The sequence below is a fragment of the Gracilinanus agilis genome, chromosome 3 (assembly GCF_016433145.1).
Source record: "Gracilinanus agilis isolate LMUSP501 chromosome 3, AgileGrace, whole genome shotgun sequence".
Lineage (NCBI taxonomy): Eukaryota > Metazoa > Chordata > Mammalia > Didelphimorphia > Didelphidae > Gracilinanus > Gracilinanus agilis.
Window position 1 is genome coordinate 600,018,231 of NC_058132.1, and position 19,046 is coordinate 600,037,276.

General features: G+C 39.7%; 1 protein-coding gene across 1 annotated transcript in view; it reads left to right on the forward strand.

Annotated features, from left to right (window-relative positions):
• PARD3B (par-3 family cell polarity regulator beta) overlaps positions 1-19,046 on the forward strand; it is a 1,311,536-nt gene that overhangs the window by 1,180,404 nt on the left and 112,086 nt on the right. The window contains exon 20 of the mRNA XM_044669413.1: positions 6,429-6,564. Coding sequence (XP_044525348.1) covers positions 6,429-6,564 — 136 coding nt within the window. The remainder of the gene's footprint in view (positions 1-6,428; positions 6,565-19,046) is intronic.

The following is a 19,046-nucleotide window of genomic DNA, read 5'->3' on the forward strand; positions in this document are numbered from 1 at the left end:
TGCTCCTTGATATTTGAATTGTTTCTTTCTGGCTTCTTGTAAGATTTTTTCTTTTGCTTGGAAACTCTTGAATTTTGCAATGATATTTCTTGGTGTTTTCCTTTCTTGATCGAATGCCGCAGGTGTTCTATGAATCCTTTCAATGTCTATATTGCCCTCTTGTTGTAGGACTTCAGGGCAATTTTGCTGAATTATTTCTGTTAGTATGGAGTCCAGGTTTCTATTAATTTCTGGTTTTTCTGGAAGACCAATTATTCTCAAATTGTCTCTTCTAGACCGGTTTTCTTGGTCTGTCACTCTCTCATTGAGATATTTCATGTTTCCTTCTATTTTTTCAGTCTTTTGACTTTGTTTTATTTGTTCTTGTTGTCTTGAGAGATCATTAGCTTCTAACTGCTCAATTCTAGCCTTTAGAGACTGGTTTTCAGCTATGATCTTTTGGTTTTCTTTTTCAATCTTGTTCAATTTGCTTATTAGTTCATTTGATTTCTGAGCCTCGCTTTCCAATTGCAAGATTTTACCTTTTAAACTGTTATTTTCTTGCCAGATCTCTTCCATCTTCCTCAGAATCTCAGTTTTGAACTCTTCCATAGTTTGTGAGGAGTTTTCCTTATTTGAGGAGGGTCCGGATGCTTGTTTGTTTTCCTCCTCTGTTTGCTTGGTTGTCTGGATTTTCTCTGTGTAAAAGTTGTCGAGTGTTAAATACTTCTTTTTCTTGTTGTTATTCTTTCTCTTCTGAGCTTCCTGAGACTGGTTAGCCATCATTAGCCCAGCAGCTTCTCAGGTTTATGCTCACACTCAGTGTCTGTCTGCAGTCTATTGGCTCCTGAGGTCTGAGTTCTGGTTTTTTCCAAGGTCAAGCCCCCTGGTGGACCCCCTCGCTTGATCCTCTGCGGGAGGTTCCTTTACAAGTCTCAGGGCGCTGCTTCCACAGTCGTATACCCGTCCATGCTGGTTCCCCACTCAGGCTTTAGTTCCTGGCTGTGTCTGCCTCCACCCATGCCTCCGCAGTGCCTGCGCTCTCAGCCCGCGCTCAGCGCCCTACGTCCACTCTCTGCTCCCGCGCTCAGATTTCGCATGCGTTCTTTGGCTTATTGGGGTCCTAAATCTTGCTGCTCTCAGGAACAGGCCCCAGAGCTGCCAGTGACTCGATGGGTGCCCCAAACTTGCTCTATTTCTTTTTAGCTGGCTTCAGCGCTATAGATGTTGTGTGTGGAGGGGGTGGGGGTGGGGTGGTTGCTCAGCCCGTGATTTAGTGAGAGCTGTTTCACCCCTTTATAGCATGGAAATGTCTCAATTCCACGTACCTTCCACGCTGTGCCCTGTTGTGGGGTTCCTCCGTTTGTCTGAACTTGTTTTTATGTCCCCTTGAGGAGTTTTGTGTGTTTCGGTCAGGAGAGGTTAAGAGCTGCTTCTTACTCTGCCGCCATCTTAACCCGGAACAGGAACCAAGTTTTTGGATGACACATAGTAATTGCTTAGTGCAGTGATTCCCAAAGTGGGCACCACAGCCCCCTGGTGGGTGCTGCAGAGATCCAGGGGGCCAGTGATGGCCACAGGTGTATTTCTCTTTCCTATTAATTGCTATTAAGATTTTCAAAAAATTAATTTCCAGGGGGCTAAGTAATATTTTTTCTGGAAAGGGGGAAGTAGGCCAAAAAAGTTTGGGAATCACTGGCTTAGTGGATATTTGTTGAATGAGTATGAATCACTAACATTCATTCTTTTTTTTTTTTTCAAACAAATCCTGTAATGTTTCTTGTTATTCTTTTTTTTTAACATTTATTAATATTTATTTTTTAGAAAAGTTAACATGGTTACATAATTCATGCTCTTACTTTCCCCTTCACCCCCCAGCTCTCTCCCCCACCCCCACCATGGCTGATGCGTATTTCCACTGGTAACATTCATTCTTAATCCAAACAGAATCTATATTAATCAAGCAAAGAAAATTCAAGTTTTCCAAGACTAGGTACCTAATTGGAGGCAAGGTCCATATTGAAATCAAGGGCCTTTTTCTAACAATTGGCAAAAAGTCCTGACTCCATAGGATAAAAAAGAGGAAAGAGATGGGGCATAAGGGACTAGTTATTGATTCAGGGAAAACCTATCATGTAGGCTTTCCTTTTTATAGATATTATCTCCCATGAGCCAGTGCTTAGTGTAGTTCTTGGTATATAGTAGGCACTGATGATGACCCTTACAATAACCCTAAAGACAGATGCCATTATTTTCTCCATTTTACAACTAAAGAAACTGAGAGGCAAAGGTTTTACCCAACTAGTAAGTGTCTGAGGCTGGATTAGAATTTGAATCTGCCAGAGGTACTCTATCCATTGTGCCACAAGCCTCCTCTCATTGAGAAAGTGATCTATTTTATGTTTCCCTTTGAAATCATGAATTTCTGCCTCAGCTTCACAAAATGGAATGGAAGCAATGATCCTCCCCACTCATGCCCCAATAGTATATCCTAAAGATGGACCAACACTGTATACAACACACATCCCATTGGTGGAATGTGTGTTGTATACAGTGAGAAATGAAAAAGACATATACATTTACAATTTATTATTTCATCTCTTCTAACACTCTCTGACTGTTGGATAAGAGGGAGGGTAAAAAGTCAAGGAGAGGAATGTTTGTTGGGGTTGCATTGTGTTGAGTCTCTCACTAGAGACTCCTGCATGAGGCCCTCCAACCTCCTTTAAAATATGGACATGTGGGGATAGATGCCACTTGTCAACAGAGAATAAGGAGAATAGTGTATTTTGTCCTTAGATAGTTTTTATGACTTTCTGGGGGTTTTCATGTTTTCTTCTCTGAGGCTAGGATTCTTTTCTGGGGTAAATAGTCATGGTTTTGCAAGCTATAGGGAATTCTCTGAATCCTAAATAGCTGAATTTGCTTTCCTTCCTTGTTCCCAGTACTTGAGAACTGCAATCTGATCAAACCCATATTTTTTAATTTATGTATTTATAGGCATATGGGAAAATAGTTTATAGGCAAAGTATGATTTTTCACCACAAATGTAGGAAAAATGTGGGATTTTTTTTAATATTGCCTTATCAGTTTCTTTCTTTTTTTTTTATTACTGATGACTTCATTCTGTTTGAATTCAGTGCTTCAGTTTCTTTGGGGTAAACTAATAGATTATGTATGCGATATTTGCACAGCGTTGATTGAATTCATCTGGTGAGTTTGAATGTGGTTCATATATTCACGTAATTGTCAGAAGCCAAGTTGAAATTCAGAACTGTTGCATGAGTATTGGATCGGGCATCATATTCATCTCACATTACTCAAGAGTGAGTGAAGCAGTTTTATAATATAGCAATGCTTTTCATGCCTGCCTATGGTTAAAAAAGGAATATTGGGTTTTTTTCTTCTTTTTTTAAAAATATTGATGGAAATTTTTGATGTTTTTTTTAATAAAATACTGCAATGAAGCATAGTAGGAAACTATTTACTTGTGGTTTGGTGTAATTTTTTTTACATGTCTAAATGAAAAAAACAAGGATTTACAATATCAGTTTTGGTTTTTACCCAAAGAAATGATGGGCTAGCAAAATTAATAAGCTTTCATTAAAGACCTACTGCTTCCTGGTTACCTGCCTCATTATTTTAGGGAAGGAGATAGAAACTATAGTGCTGCCTTCTTCAACTGTTTGTAATCTAAATAGAGAATGTTCATCATTTCAAAAGATCTGTATCCATTATTTCCTCACTATGATTCGTAGATAGGCTTTGCATCTCTTTTTTTTTTTTTAATTAAACCCTTAACTTCGGTGCATTGTCTCATAGGTGGAAGAGTGGCAAGGGTGGGCAATGGGGGCCAAGTGACCTGCCCAGGGTCACACAGCTGGGAAGTGGCTGAGGCCGGGTTTGAACCCAGGACCTCCCGTCTCTAGGCCCGACTCTCACTCCACTGAGCTACCCAGCTGCCCCCTTTGCATCTCTTTTTGGCAGCAACAGTGGGGGTTATTACCAGTTGGTTTACCTTTAATGGGGCTTTCTGTGACTTTTGTTGTTAAAAAGTGTCCATTCCCACCTCTAGTTCTTGGCTTCTAAAATAGATAGATAGATGGATGGATGGATGGATGGATGGGCAGATAGATATAGATAATATATAATTTCTGGGTCTTTATATTAATAGCTGAATAGCACGTTAGGGTTTCAAAGCATTTTTATATACATTATTTTATTTCATCTTAATAGTAAAACTGTAAGATCCAACAGATGGATTTTCCATCACACAGAATTAATTCTACAATTATTTTTGTATTTTTATTACAAATTATATGGTATTACAAATCTGTATTACCAAAAAATAATTCCCCACACAGAATTAATGTGATTTGTTCAAGATCTTTTGAAGATCAACTATTTCTACCTAGAGAGGTAAAGAGCACTGGCCTCAAAGTTAGCAAAGCTGACTTCAAGTCTTATTCTGACTTTTGTATGACTTTAGCTATCTCTCACGGCTGTTCCAGTTGGCTCATCTGTGAAATGGAGATGGGAATACCAACACTTGCTGCCTCACAGAGTTCCAGTGAAGACAATGGTTAAGAAACAGGTTGGACAGAGAGTCCCAGAAGTCTTGGTTTTCAACTTTCATGGCTTAACACTGCACAAGACTTCTGGGAAAACCTGCTGGATGTTGTTATTGCTGATGTCTTCAGGCTTTTTTGTGTCCTCTTAATCGGCCTCCTAAAGGAAGGAACTGAATTAAGTAAAGTCTTGCTAGGATGAGTTCTGCATGAACTGCAAATGGGCAGCAGGAAAAGCAGAGAAGACAGGGCCTGAGTGATGGGTAGAGACACAAAATATTGCCCTGCAGCAATTCTAGGTTTTCTGCTCTCAGCCTGCCTCACTTCCTTCACCTCAGTGCCAATGACTCCTGGTTTACTTGGCTAACTTTCACTCCAGCTTTTTTTTTTTTTCATTCCTTTCTTAATCTTACTCTGTACCTCCCACACTGAAAATTCTCTCATTCTTTGACTAAAAGATAAAATAGTTCACACTAAAAAAGATTGAGAGGAAATGTGTGTAGTTATTAGAAATACACCTTAAATTCAGAAAGACCTGAATTCAAGTTCTGCTCTGACATATACTGGTCCTATGAACCTTATACACCAGGCCATTTTCCAAGACACTAAGGTAGATTCATATTGGTAGAGGATGTTTCTGGGAGTTCTCTATATCAGTGAAATCACAATGAAAGAAAAAATTAAAGAAAAGGACTGTGCATGAATCCATTTGACTTAACAGATGGGAACCCACCCAAGGACTGGGTTCAAGGCCTATTTTTGATAAATACTAACTATGACCATGGACAAGTGACCGTGGACGCTCTCAGTGCCCCTAGTAACTAACTTTCTTTCTTTTTTTAAACTATGATTTTCTTAGTAACAACTCTAAGGCAGAAGGGCAAGGGCTAGGCAAACAAGGTTGGTGACTTGCCCAGGGTCACATAGTTAGGTGATCTAGTCAACTAACATTTATTAAGCATACTGTGTGCCAGGCATTGTGGTAAATGCTAATATATACAGCATAGAGCAGTGATGGGCAAACTTTAAGAGGGGGCCAAAGTTAAGGAAATGTTCATCTGTCAGTCTGTTTCTAAGGCAACTCTTTCAAAATTTCATTGTATTGTATCCTACTCATTGTATTCATCAGATTAGGAATAATGTCAACCTGGCTGGCAGGATAGAACATTCCAGGAAGCTGCATCTGGCCCACGGGCCGTAGTTTGCCCGTCACTGGCATAGAGGATAGAGCATTAAACTTGGAGTAAGAAAAAGCTAAGTTTAGATCCTGCTTTGGACATTTACTGGCTCTGTGACCCTTGAGCAATCACTTAAGCTCCTTCTGCCTTAGTTTCCTCATCAGTAAAATAGAACATCTACCTCTCAGGGAGGTCATTGGGAATAAAATGAGAAAATTCATGTAGAATGTTTTGTAAACAATAGCTATGATTAATATTACTAAAGTTTCATACCTGGAATTTCTCAAGTGAATGAAATCATAGATTTAAACCCTCTTCCACGCTAAAAAAATGGACATTACAAATCCTCAGTGACTCTTATTTAAAAAATAAGTTAACTGCAAAGTAAAATTTTGCCAACAATTTTGGTTATCTGATCATTAGAAAACATATTGAATATTTTAATTACCATAAGAGGTCTTTAAGACCTTAACTGAATGTCCCACTCAAGAAGCATACATGATTTGTACTTCTATTTTTAAATTTTGCATTTTCTTCTTTTGTATTTTATATTTATCTGGCTCGCTTGAATTGCATTGTGAGGCCTTCTAAATTCACGTGAGCCCATCCCTCTAAAATCGTACGCTCTTTTGACAAGTAGATCTCAAACCGAGTTTTAAACAATGTTGTGCTTTTGTGTAACCTGTGACCATTTATTTTCCAGTGGCCGTCCTACAAGTGGAAGTGCAGACCGGATCCAGAAATTACGGAAGGAATATCACCAGGCTAGGCGAGAAGGCTTCTCCTTATATGAAGATGAGGAAGTTCGAGCAAGGCCTTCTGACTATGAACAGCACTGGGTTAGTTTCTGCCTGGTCCTAATTACTGAACTCTTTCTTAATATAAAAGCTGTAAAGGCACTGTATATTTGAAGGAATTTTCCAGTTTCTTGCCGTATCAAGTTAGCTTAGAGACTTGGGTTTCATAGACATGGAAATTCTGCAGACAACACCCCTACATTCTCCTAGAAATTGTTTACATATATCAAACCACACTAATCTACGGTAGCTCCTTCTAATTGCTCTCAGATTTAGCTTGCTGCCACCACCACTGAACTTGTGTACTTGCAGATATGGTAGAGCAAATCTGTGTCACTTTAGCAAAACAAGGAAATAATTTGCCATCTTTTGGACTTGGGGCTTTGCCTCCCACCTCTTAGGTCACAGGGCTTTGGGCAGCAAAGAATAGATAATGCAAATGAGCCATCATCACTAAGAAGTTAAAAAAGAGAGATAAATGGTTACTGGAAGTGAACTCTCAGAAATTAATGTCAGGAGTGTGATTTCAAAGAGAGGCATCACTGCATATTGAGTTTGAACAATTCACACTAATGATTGCCCTAGGATCCTGTGAGAGCCTCTGTTTGGAAGGAAGCAATATTTTCGATCAGAAGGAAGTTTCTATGTCTTGTCATTTCAAATCCTTTACCCTTCAGGGGACAGAAAGATTTATCATTAAATCCTAGAAGGATGTCTGCTATAGGTTTGGTTACATCAAGTGGCAAAGGCTCTCCTATCCTCTTTCTCTCCTTCCATGTGGGGTACAGCATGGCACTGGGCACCCCAAGTGAGCAAGGGGAATAGAGATGATAGTATTTTAATCAGAGTACTACTAGCATGCTCCTTGGTCCAAAATCCCCTCTTCCCACCCCCCTCCAACCCCAAAGTTTTCTGTGTTGTTTTTAATATAATGCAAGGAACTAGGGGCAGTGAGGTAGCACAGACGATAGAATACCAGGCCTGGAATCAGGAAGTCCTGGGTTCAAATTCAGCTTAAGATATTTTCTAGCGGTATGACCCAGGGGCAAGGCAAATCATTTAACCCCAATTGCCTAGCCTTTGCCACTCTTCTATCTTGCAAGTAATACTAAAACAGAAGGAAAGGGGGTTTTTAAATATTAAAAAATAAAAATAACTTTCTTTTGCTGTCATGTTAGCTAATCTGCAAGGTGTGAGATGGTACCTCCGAGTTGTTTTCATTTGCATTTCTCTAATTATAAGAGATTTAGAACACTTTCTCATGTGCTTATTGATAGTTTTGATTTCTTTATCTGAAAATTACCTATTCATGTCCCTTGCCCATGGGGAATGGCTCGATTTTTTGTACAATTGATTTAGCTCCTTATATATTTGAGTAATATAGATAGATAGAGAGTGAGAGAGAGAGAGAGAGAGAGAGTTAGAGAGAGACAGATAGATATATAGAGAGACAGAGAGTTAGAGAGAGAGAGAGAGATGGATGGAGGGATGGATGGATATATAGATATGGGTAGATAGAGATAGATAGGGGGAGAAAGAAAGAGAGAGACAGAGACAGAGAAAAATAATTGTTCTTGTTCAGTTGTGTGACTCTTCATGACCCCATTTGGGGATTTCTTGGCAAAGATATTAGAATGGTTTGCTTTTTTCTTTTCCAGCTCATTTTACATATGAGGAAATTTAATGGGGATTAAATGATTCACCCAGGGTCACACAGATAGTAAGTATCTAGGATCAGATTCAAACTCAGGTCTTCCTGATACCAGGCCTAGAACTTTATCCACTGCACCACCAACTGGTTGCCCTCCCTCTAATTTTACCTTATTTCTGCTCTCTTTATCTTGTTACCTTCTTGTGCATTGTCTCTACCTTTTGGATATAACCTCCTCAAAGGTAAGAATTGGCTTTTTTGTAACTTCAGAGTTCAGCAAAGTGACTAGCACATAATAAAGACCTGATAATGCTAAAAAAATAATAAAAATAATACAAACAACTGGTATTTACTAGATTAATAAAACTGATGGTCCCCCAAAAGGCGGTGACACTATTGGGGAAGGGAAGAGAAATAAAGAGTTTTTACCTCCTCATTCATTAACTGACTTTTAACAAAGTGAAAAGAAAACAATGGGCTTAGGTAATAGAAGAAATAAAAAATTTAGACAAATCTCACTCTCAGCCATCATTATTGAGTTTATAGTCTAAGTAGGGGTAGGCATTAGATACAAACACAGATGGCTACAATATATAATATTACAGAATAAATATATTAGAAAGTTAGAAAATGGTGGCACAGTTGAATGTAATGGACTTCTCTACTAGCACCAATGAAATGACCCAGGACATTTCTGAGGGACTTATGAGAAAGGACGCTATCCACATCCAGAGGAAGAACTATGGGAGCAGAAACGTAGAAGAAAAATATGATCAATTACATAGTTCGATGGGGATATGATTGGGGATGTTGACTTTAGATGATCACTGTTGCAAATATTAATAATATGGAAATATATTTTGAACCATGATACATATAAAACCCAGTGGAATTGCTTGTCAGCTTTGGGAGGGGGAAGGGAAAAGAGATGGGAAAAAAATCATGAATCATGTTACTATGGAAAACATTCAAATTTATTTATTTAATTAATTAATTTAGAAAATTTAGGTAAGCTAAAAAAAAGAAAGAAAATGAAGTGTTCCATGTTGTAATAGAAGAGGAAAATCATCACTAATAGACATTGATCAGAGAGAGCTTCATGATGACTTTGAGATGGCATTTCTGTTAGGCTATAAAGAATGATAGGAACTCATCAACAAACAAAGAGAGTGGAGGTCATTCTAGGCATAGGAATTGGCAGAAACAAAGGCCTGGAGGTGTATTCCTGAGATCAGAATCAAAATCACAGAATCTCAGACCCAGAAGAGGCCTCAGAGGCCAGCTCCCAGAATCCCATATTGAGAGAGACATTGGGCCCGCAGACCTGTATGTTTTCCTTTCATTTCATGTTTATTCTCTGGTAACATCCTTAAGTCAAATGCTTGAGGTCTGGTTTATAGAAGTCTAATTTTGGCTCCATGACAATTATCCAAAGTAAATTGCAGCCCTCTTTAAAGGATAGGGTAAAAAGCTCTCACCATCCAGTCTGCAGGTTCTTTTATGGACCAGTGATCCGACCTAAGGTGCTTTGAGAAGGCTTGGGCACTTTCAAATAAATCATAGTTGCCATTAATTTTATTCTAAAAGGAGGCAAAGTCAAATAGGTTTAATTTTTGAGAAAAAAAAGAGAATGCTCTAGGATCTTTGGGTCTCTCCTAAAAAGGCATACAGAAGAGACAGGCATGACTTGGATTGATCCCCTTTAGATTTTGATTAATTATCGGAACAAAATGACACATTCTTTTATCATTTATTTAACAAGAGGAGATTTACTTGGGCATAAGTAGAAAGGATATTCAACATGGCTAATGGGGCAACTGGGTCTTTTAGTGGATACAGAGCCAGACCTAGAGACGGGAGGTCCTGGGTTCAAACTTGACCTTAGAGTCTTCCTAGCTGTGTGACCTTGGGCAAGTCACTTAACTCCCATTGCCCAGTCCTTACCACTCTTCTGCCTTGGTTCAAAGGTGATTTCAAGATAGAAGATAAGGGTTTAAAAAAACAAAAACCAAGGATACTGAAATATTGGCTTGGGGAGAAAGTGGTCTTGGGCTACATCCAGTAAGTCTGATGGGCCCAGCTCTATGTATCTGGGCCTTTGATGCACTAAGTGACCAGGAAACATGAATATGCTTAGAAGCTTAAAGGAGCTAATTGTTAAAAATTTCAGTGTGAGCATTGATACCTCAGAAATCAACAGATACTTCACAAGTCAGGGCTTGCTGGATGGATTCATTGATTCTTCACACTCAAGAAAGGAATGGAGATAGTGTTAGCTCCACAGATGAAACAGGATGCATGTTTGTTTCCAGAAAGCCAGTCATTAAGCGCTTTGCCTGAATCCAACATCCTGTGTCCCATCTTCATCTTTTGTAGCAGGTCTTCCCCAAGACCAGAGACTCTCCTAACTTCCAGGCAGCCTTCTCTGATTTTCCTGTCTAGAAGTCTTCTTTCCCTGCTCAACTTTCTTTAGGGCACATTGTGTAGACTTGTGCTTTGGCACCATGACGGTCTACTTAGAATTGTGCACATGCCAAATGATAATAATAATAACACAGTATTTACATCAATCTTCACTTGTTATTTCATTTGATCTTAACAACCCTGCGAGGTAGGTGCTGTTGTGACTCCTGTTCTGCAAATGAGACAGTGAAGCTGAGAGAATTTGGGTCATTTCACCTAGGTCTAGGAGCTTAGGCAACATCCAGAGACCAGCCCAGTTCAGACACTGATGAAAGGGAAAGGGAGAGAAGGGAGAGGGAGGGAGAGGGAGAGAAAAGGGGAGAGAGAGGAAGGGAGAAGGAGGGAGAAAGAGAGGGGGAAAAAGAGGGAGAGGGAGAGAGAAGGGGAAAGAGAGAGGAGGGTGGGGAAAGAGGGAGAGTGAGGTGGGGAAAGAGAGAGAGAGACAGAGACAGAGAGAATGGGTGTGTATGCATGTGAGGGAGTGTGTGTGTGTGTGTGTGTGTGCGTGTGTGCGTGTGTGTGTGTTCCCTCCCCCCCCCCAGCTTTGAGCAGTCCGAACTTTGCCAAGAGTTGCCAGTGTCTCAGTTTCAAGGGAAGCAAGTTTGCTTGGCCAGCTGGATTGGAAGAGCTTGTGCCCTTGCGCCAGAAAGCACACTGTCCTAAAAGAAGAGGGGTGTTCGTTGTGCTGGAGGCTTTCCAATCACAGGCGTTCTTTCCCCCTCCTCTGCCCAAGCCAAAGAAAAGCACTAGTACCTTCTGCCCAGGAGAGAAAAAAAAAAACAACCCTGGGAAAACTTGACCACAATGGTGCAACCCTCGAGGTCTGCCAATGTGCTGCTGGAGCCTCTCGTGGAGGCCTGGGGGCCAGGGATATGAGAATTCGCATTTCATTCCTGTCACTCAAACCTCCCAATAAGGCAGAACTTTGAGAGCCAAGTGTGGCCACTGGTGAAGAATACTAAACTCTTCAGCGTTATCTGATAAATAAAAGTCATAAAATACACCTTTTTGAGCATACACCTTGGGCTGCATCCCCGAAATGGGCACTGACTTCTGTCTGAGGGTTCACGAGGCCTATTTCCATCTGATTAAGATGACTGACAAGTGTCCTTTCGCTGACACCATAACACAACAGAATTTCTGATATCCTGGCTGAGTCCTCAGAAGTGGAAGGAATTATCTCACAATGTACTTTTTAAAAAATAGGATAAATTGAGTTAAAGTGCACAGCAGGCTTAAAAGCCAGTATTGTGAGAGAAGGTGATCTCATGACAGGCAATTGGGATCCATAAATGTTTTAAAATAAGGTCAAAAATTCATCTTAAATAAGGCTGCTATTCTGTGTGTGTCCCTCCCTTGGTTTCTCTTCTCTTTTTTTCCCTCTGGTCTTCTTTGTTGTTTTCTCTCCGGTACTATATGAGGAAGGGAATTCTCTCCTTCCCTTCTCTGTTTCTCCCTTTCCCTACCCAGATTCCATGCAGGCATTTTTTCTTTTCTTAAGGAGCCCCTGAATTATTCAGTTTACTCTTTGAAAGTAGATAAATACACGCAGATTGCAGTGTTTGTTAAAAATTTTCACTTGAAACTTCAGGCTTCTTTTCAGTTGGTCTGTTGGGGAGTTTGTTGTTTCATTGTTGGGTGTTTTTTCCCTGCTGTTTTCCTATCTGTGAAAAGCTGAGGAGCCAAAGTCACAAGAATTAGATGGTGGCAAGTGAAACAGCTTAGCATGTTTTTATGGGCCCAATTAAGCAGGCTAGATATGCTAGCTGTGAAGTGTTAATATTTGCCAAAGGAAAAAGAAATACCTGTTATCTGTGTGAGTATTTTATTTTCTGGAAAACTTGTTAAGACTGTCACAGTCCTCTGGCAACTGGTTGCCTCTATTATTGAAATTTGAAGACTTGCTGCTTGAATAATCTATGAGCAATTTGAGAAACAATGACACTCTGGAATTTTTGGCAAAATGGCCACCTTTATCTTTTCAGGACCTACATCATAGACACTGTGTTCTCTTGATTTGTGAAAAAAATTTTTGAATAATTAAATACAATTGAAAAGTCTATGTAGGTGAAGGGTACATGGATCTGTGAATTTGGAAGGGAGAGTACAAAGCTAGTCATGTTGAGGGGGAAATTAATAACTAATGTGGTTACTTAAGTTAGTAACCTAAAAACTAATATGGTATTATTAGGAAATGCAAAATGAAATAGTAAATAGACAGTTGGCCTGGGAGTCAGAGAAGCCTTTGAAAGTTCATACCTCATATATGACTGGGCAACATCTTCAACCTCTTGGTGTCTCTGGCTTCTCCTGCCAGTTGCAGAGTGGGTCCTGATCTGGATTGGTCCAAGGACCTTCCTCAACACGTGTTTTCTATCCTAATGGAATCAGAAGGCCACACTCTTCTGTTTTCAAAATGGTCTCTGGTCATAGACTGGCTACAGCGTGATTGGTTTTTAGTCCATAGCAATTCTGGAAATGGGCAGGATCGACATTGGTAGTGGCCATCCCCATACCAACAAAGTATTAGAGCCTTGGAATTTTGAAGTATAGTATTTAGTATAGTGTGAAGTATAGTATTTAGGTTTCATACTTTGTTTCTTTAAGGGGATCTGAAGTTAGGAAGACTCATCTTCTTGAGTTCAAATCTGGCCTCAGACACTTAATAGTTATGTGACCCTGGGCAAGTCACTTCACCCTATGGGCCTTAAGTTTCCTCATCTATTAAATGAGCTGGAGGAGGAAATAGCAAACCACTCTAGTATCTCTGCCAAGAAAACTCCAAGTGGGTTGCATAGAGTTGGACACAACAAAAGTCACTGAAGGGTAACCATAGCCTCTGTGTGATGGTGAGATGAATAAAATAAATTCTGTTTGTCACACTTTAGGAAGGACATTGGCAAACTGGCATCCATTCAGACATGAATGACTAGGATAGTGGAAGAACAGAGACCATGTCATGAGAACATCCCTAGGGCTGGCTATTAGGTCTGGAGAAGAGATCAGTTTAGAGGTTCCATAATCCCTGTCATCTGGTATTTGGAGAGCTGCTGTGCAGAACAGTGGCTAGACTTCTTTTGTTTTCTACCAAGTTGAAGAATAGGAGCAATGGCTGAAATATTTCTGCAACGAATAATGAAACTCTAACAAGCCAAGCTGTCCAGAAGGGGTGTACACTGCCTAAAGGCTAGCCATTTTCATTTCTGTCCATTATCAGGAAGCTCTGCTTATAGCAGAGTCTCTCCTACAGTTCTTTCACATCCTCCAATTCATCCTTCACTTAGTTGTGATTTTTCTAAAACCCAGATCTGACCCTGTCACCCACTCATCAGTGAGCTTTAGTGGATCTTTTTTTACTTCAAACATGTATCTTCTTGGCATTTGAAAGATCTTCATAAGCTGGCCCTCTCCTCTTCTTAGGTTTCATTTTCCTCTATGTATTCCATAATCCATCCACACTGGTCTAGTTGCAATTCCAAGAGGACCAGAATCCATCTTCCAACTACAGGCCTTTGCATTGGCTGGCCCCCATGCCTAGGATTCTCTGCCTTTTCTCTCCTCTACCTCTTAGTTTTCCTGATCTGATTTTCTTCAAGCCCTGACTCAGATACCCCTTCTGCAGGTAGTCTTTCCCATCAGAATTTGAGCTCCCTGAGAGCAAGAATTAGTTTTGTCTTTGTATCCCCAGCCTGACAACTTATGGGCATTTAACAAATGCTTATTTACTGACTCGAGTTTGGGGTTTACAAAGTCCTTTCCCCATAACAACCCTATGAGTACATGTATTGTTATCCTTAGTTTACATAAGAAGAGTTTCAAAGAGGCATAAATAATGCTTTTGGAGGATTACCTTAAATGTTAAGACAAAAATCCAAGATGAGTATTCTTTCCGTTTTGTCATGTTGCCTCTAAAAATATTAAAATGATAATGATAATAATTATAATTCACATTTTTGTGGCACTTTAAAAACACTCAGTGACAAGTAAGATTTGGTTATCTAAATTTTTTATTATAGAGCATAGGGTTCTTAAACTGGGGGCCTGTGAATGTCAATGGTGAAAAGAAAATCACATTTTAATTTTCACTAAACTTTAACTGAAATATAGCATTTCCTTTCCATTTGAAAGACAACAGCCATTGTTCTGAGAAAGGATCCATGTGTTTCATAAGACTGACAGAGGGGTCTGCAACACATACATACTCTCTCTCTTTATATATATATATATGTCCATCCTCTCTCAAATAGGAGTATAAATAAAGAGAAACAAGGAAAAGGTCATTAATTTCTGGTATTATACCTTCTGTTTACAAATAAGTATTTCTGAGTTTTTGTTTTGGGGGAATGTAAAATGTGTCTCACTCATGGAAGCAATATCCCCTCTTCTGGATTACTGTAAGTCTGGTGAAAAGAAGAGATATTTACAGGGAATATCTAACTTACAATATGGACATGTTATCTTCCAACAGCTTGTTTTTAAGTCATTTGTTTGGAAGTTGGAATATATTTTCCCATAAAAGCAATTTTATAAAGTGGATGGTTAAGTTTCCAGGCCATCCCACAAAAGCATTTTTAGCTCATAACATAGCTGGACTATAAAACTAATAATACTTGCCATAAAACCAACCTGAAGGTTTAAAGGTTTAGCCTGGAGAAGGAAAAAAAGGGTTTCCTCATCCATTTCTGAGCACAGGGCTGGCCCTTGGGAAATTTTTAAATAGATGAATTTTGTCCTTAGTATCTTCCCACCTCCTTTTCTGCGTCCCTTTTCCCAAACTACTCATACACACCCCACCTTTAAGGTGCCCTTCTCCTAGCCTAGGCCTTGTACCATAGCTCACCTCCCCACAAAGGTCATTATTACCTATGTCCTTTCTCTACCCCACTTCAATGATAATTCCTGTTTCTTCATTGCAACAGATCTCAATTAAATTAGGAAGAAAATGAGCCTAATTCAAGCAGATTTGTGTGAGATTGACCCTTAGCCTTCTCAAAAGTTCTTCCATTTCTTAAAAGAGAATGCTTCTCAATGCAAATAAATCAACAGTTGATGTAATTTCTGGTAGTATAACAAAGAAAAATGAATATATACTGTGAAATGAGAGAAAGTATTTGGGAGGAAGAGACTCAGGTACAAGTTTGTTCCCCTAAGCTATTTCTGCTTTTTACAGATTTTTCTTTTCTCCTCTTCTAAAGACTACCTAAGGGCTCCTAATTTTTTTTCTCAGTGATTCCCAAAGGAGATGGTGCATTGAGGTGAGGTGAAGCTTCAACCATTTGTATGGATATGGGGAGGAGTCAGCCATTTGTATTTCAATAATTGCCTGTACATCTATTTTAAACACTTCAAAAACTCCTGTCTTCAGCTACTTGAATTACTCCCTAATTCTCACCATGTAACTTTTCTCCAGTGTAAAACAGTGTTGACAGAAATCCAAATGGATGCACTGAGTTTCATCAGTTCTCCGTTAAGGTTTAAGTAAAATCATTCTTGTTCATGCTATAGCCAAGCAGCCTGGCCTACCTTTGGCTCTAGTCCAAACCTAAATAGCAAAAAGGGAAAGAGAAAGTTCAGAACTACATTATTTTTCCATAATATGTCAAAAAGTTCTATGTTGTACTTACATTAGAATGAAAAAAGAACTCTTTGTGCTCTTAATGAGCAATTAATTCTAGCTTCAGGATGTTGAGTTTAGAATAGGTTAGGCACCCCCAAACCACAAACGTTTGTGTTGGATCATGGTGAAAAACCAAAATTCCATCTTCTAGAATAATAACATTCTTTTCTTCTAGTGCAATGGGAGAAATGACAATTTTATATAATATGGGAAACCATAGCAGAAACTCCTATGAATTCCAGATTTTCTAAAAGCTCTCAAAATTGTTTAAAGTCAGTTGCATGCATTTTAGATGATTATAGAGAAATTCTGGGAAGGGAAAAAAAAAGCTTTTATGTCCCGTGACCCCCAAATGAATGAGTGTTAGCCCTGAACAAATAGAAATCTAAATTAGTATTTATATTGTAAGAAAAATATCACTCTAATTGTAATGAGGATACAAACTCCATTAAAAAATGCATTTGGCTCTTGAATTTAGTGTCTTAATGGTATCCAAGAGAACATGAACTTCCTTTGTCCCATTTCCTGTTGTAATTAACCAACCAGAATCTTCCAATGGCTGTTCTCCTTCTTTGAGTTTGGGGAATGTTTCGACCCCACATTTTTTTTTATCAAGTGGTGAAAATTCAAGAATTGGGAAAGCATGAAGAAAACTTATTCTGTTGCAAGACACAGAGAAAAGTCTAAACCAGAACATTTCTGAAATGCTAATAAGAGAGATGTGTTAGCATGGGATTCTCTTCCAAAAGAAACAATACTGGGGAATACAGTTTTATAAAATGTGCCAGTCTCTGACTTCCAGTCATCTAAAACTTTCCCCTAATTTCTCATTTCTCCCTTCTCATTGGCCTTTTCATCAGGCTCTAGTCTTGCTTTGAATTGTGTCAGTACAAAGGCTGATGCAACTGAAACTGAACAAAGCAGAAGTGAATACTTTCCTTCTCAATTGTTCCAATAACGGATTTAAAAAGAGACCAAGTAACACATTGAGTTACTGAAACCATTGGGAAATGTTTTTCTTTCTCCTTTCTTAAAATAGTCAAGTACTTCTGGCCTACCTCCATAAAACCTTCTGTATAAGATCCACCTCATGCCAGGTTCCCTCTCACTCCGCCTCTTACCAGATGCCTCTTCCTTCATTTGGGGCAAAACCAAAAGAGAAAAAAGCCCATGAATCCAACTCATTTTTTCCCAACTTAGATGCAAACAGACAGCAAGCGTGCGACAGCTGGTACCATCGTCCATAGGAACATGAACAGAGAGCAGAGGGTGATGGTGTTATGTAGGTTCAGGGAGGATATTAATGTTTGGAAGATTTCCCTCTAAGAGTAGCAGTAGGGAATGGGGCATAAGACATTCCACTTCACAAGCTGATGTCTCTTTTCTAATGAACCTTCTGGCGTGCTTTCGTAGAACACGCGCCCCTGAAGCATGTGGAGATGCCATTGCTTTTCAGCATTTTGTGCCCCATGGTGCTAATTGCCAGATTACCAGATTTGTGTCTCACAGCAGCCTTCCATTTTCATTTTCATCCATTCTTTTCCCTTGCTTCATCTATCTAGTACGTAACAAGTTTTCCTATTTTTCAAGGACGTCTTCTGAACCCAACTCCTAATGTTTCGTGTCCAAGGAGCACCACCATAACACAGCATCTGCCCTTACCTGTGTCTACAGATATATATCTATGTGTGTGTGCATGAGCGTTGGCCCCCTAAGGCGAACCATGGGAGTATGAGGATGAGAGTAACTCTTGGACAGCAGGCTGGGCACCTGGTGTGTCCGGATGCCAGTCTGCACTGTGGGAAGTTTTAAAGGCCGGGTCTGACTCAGACCAGTCAGGTACGTCAGGTCTGAGACTGCAGTAAAATGAGACACTGCAGATGATATAATTCCTGAGGTCCATAACCTGGAATGGGTTTGGGGATAGGTTTCAGGGGATCCGTGAATTTGAATGAGAGAAAGGAATTACATCTTTGTTTCAGTTTAATTGGTTTCCTTTTGTAATCCCTAGTCTTTTATTTTGTGCATTTAAAAACATTACTCTGAGAAGCTCCTTAGGTTTCATCAGATATCCCAAGGAGTCCATGATGCAAAAAGGGGGAAAAGAACCTTGTCTAACAATTAGCAAATGGAGATTTACATAGCAGGAGCAGGGAAAGGATCCAGCAAGCATATGGCACTGGTTTAGGGAGATACCACAGCCCTTATTCCATGGAGAAGTCACTAGAATCAGCGGGGCAGGTGTAGGGACAGTCCTAACAGCAGGTATCATTCAGCCCAAGGCACGATGGACTGACCTCCTTAGAGGCTGCCTTTACATAGCCAAGAAGATAAATGACAGGATGCACTTAAATGCTTGTTAAGGTTTTAATGAAAACCAGCCTAGGGGGCAGCTGGGTAGCTCAGTGGATTGAGAATCAGGCCTAGAGACAGGAAGTCCTAGGTTCAAATCCAGCCTTAGACAGTTCCCAGCTGTGTGACCCTGGGCAAGTCACTTGGCCCCCATTACCCCCCTTACCACTTTTCCACCTAGGAGCCAATACACAGAAGTTAAGGGTTAAAAAAAAAAAAAAAGAAAACCAGCCTAGACCACAATGGCCACAAAAGCCCATAAAAGCCCACGTGCACATTGTAGGGCAGGTTCCAATTCAGGTATGATTTGGGCTGTCAATGATGTCTCAGGTAACCTCTGACTCAGAGATTCCACAATGATCAATATAAATTGTGGCCTGTTTCTAAAGGCATTCGTCAGCATTTACTTGGTAATTTAAGAAGATGCTATGAGACTGAAGA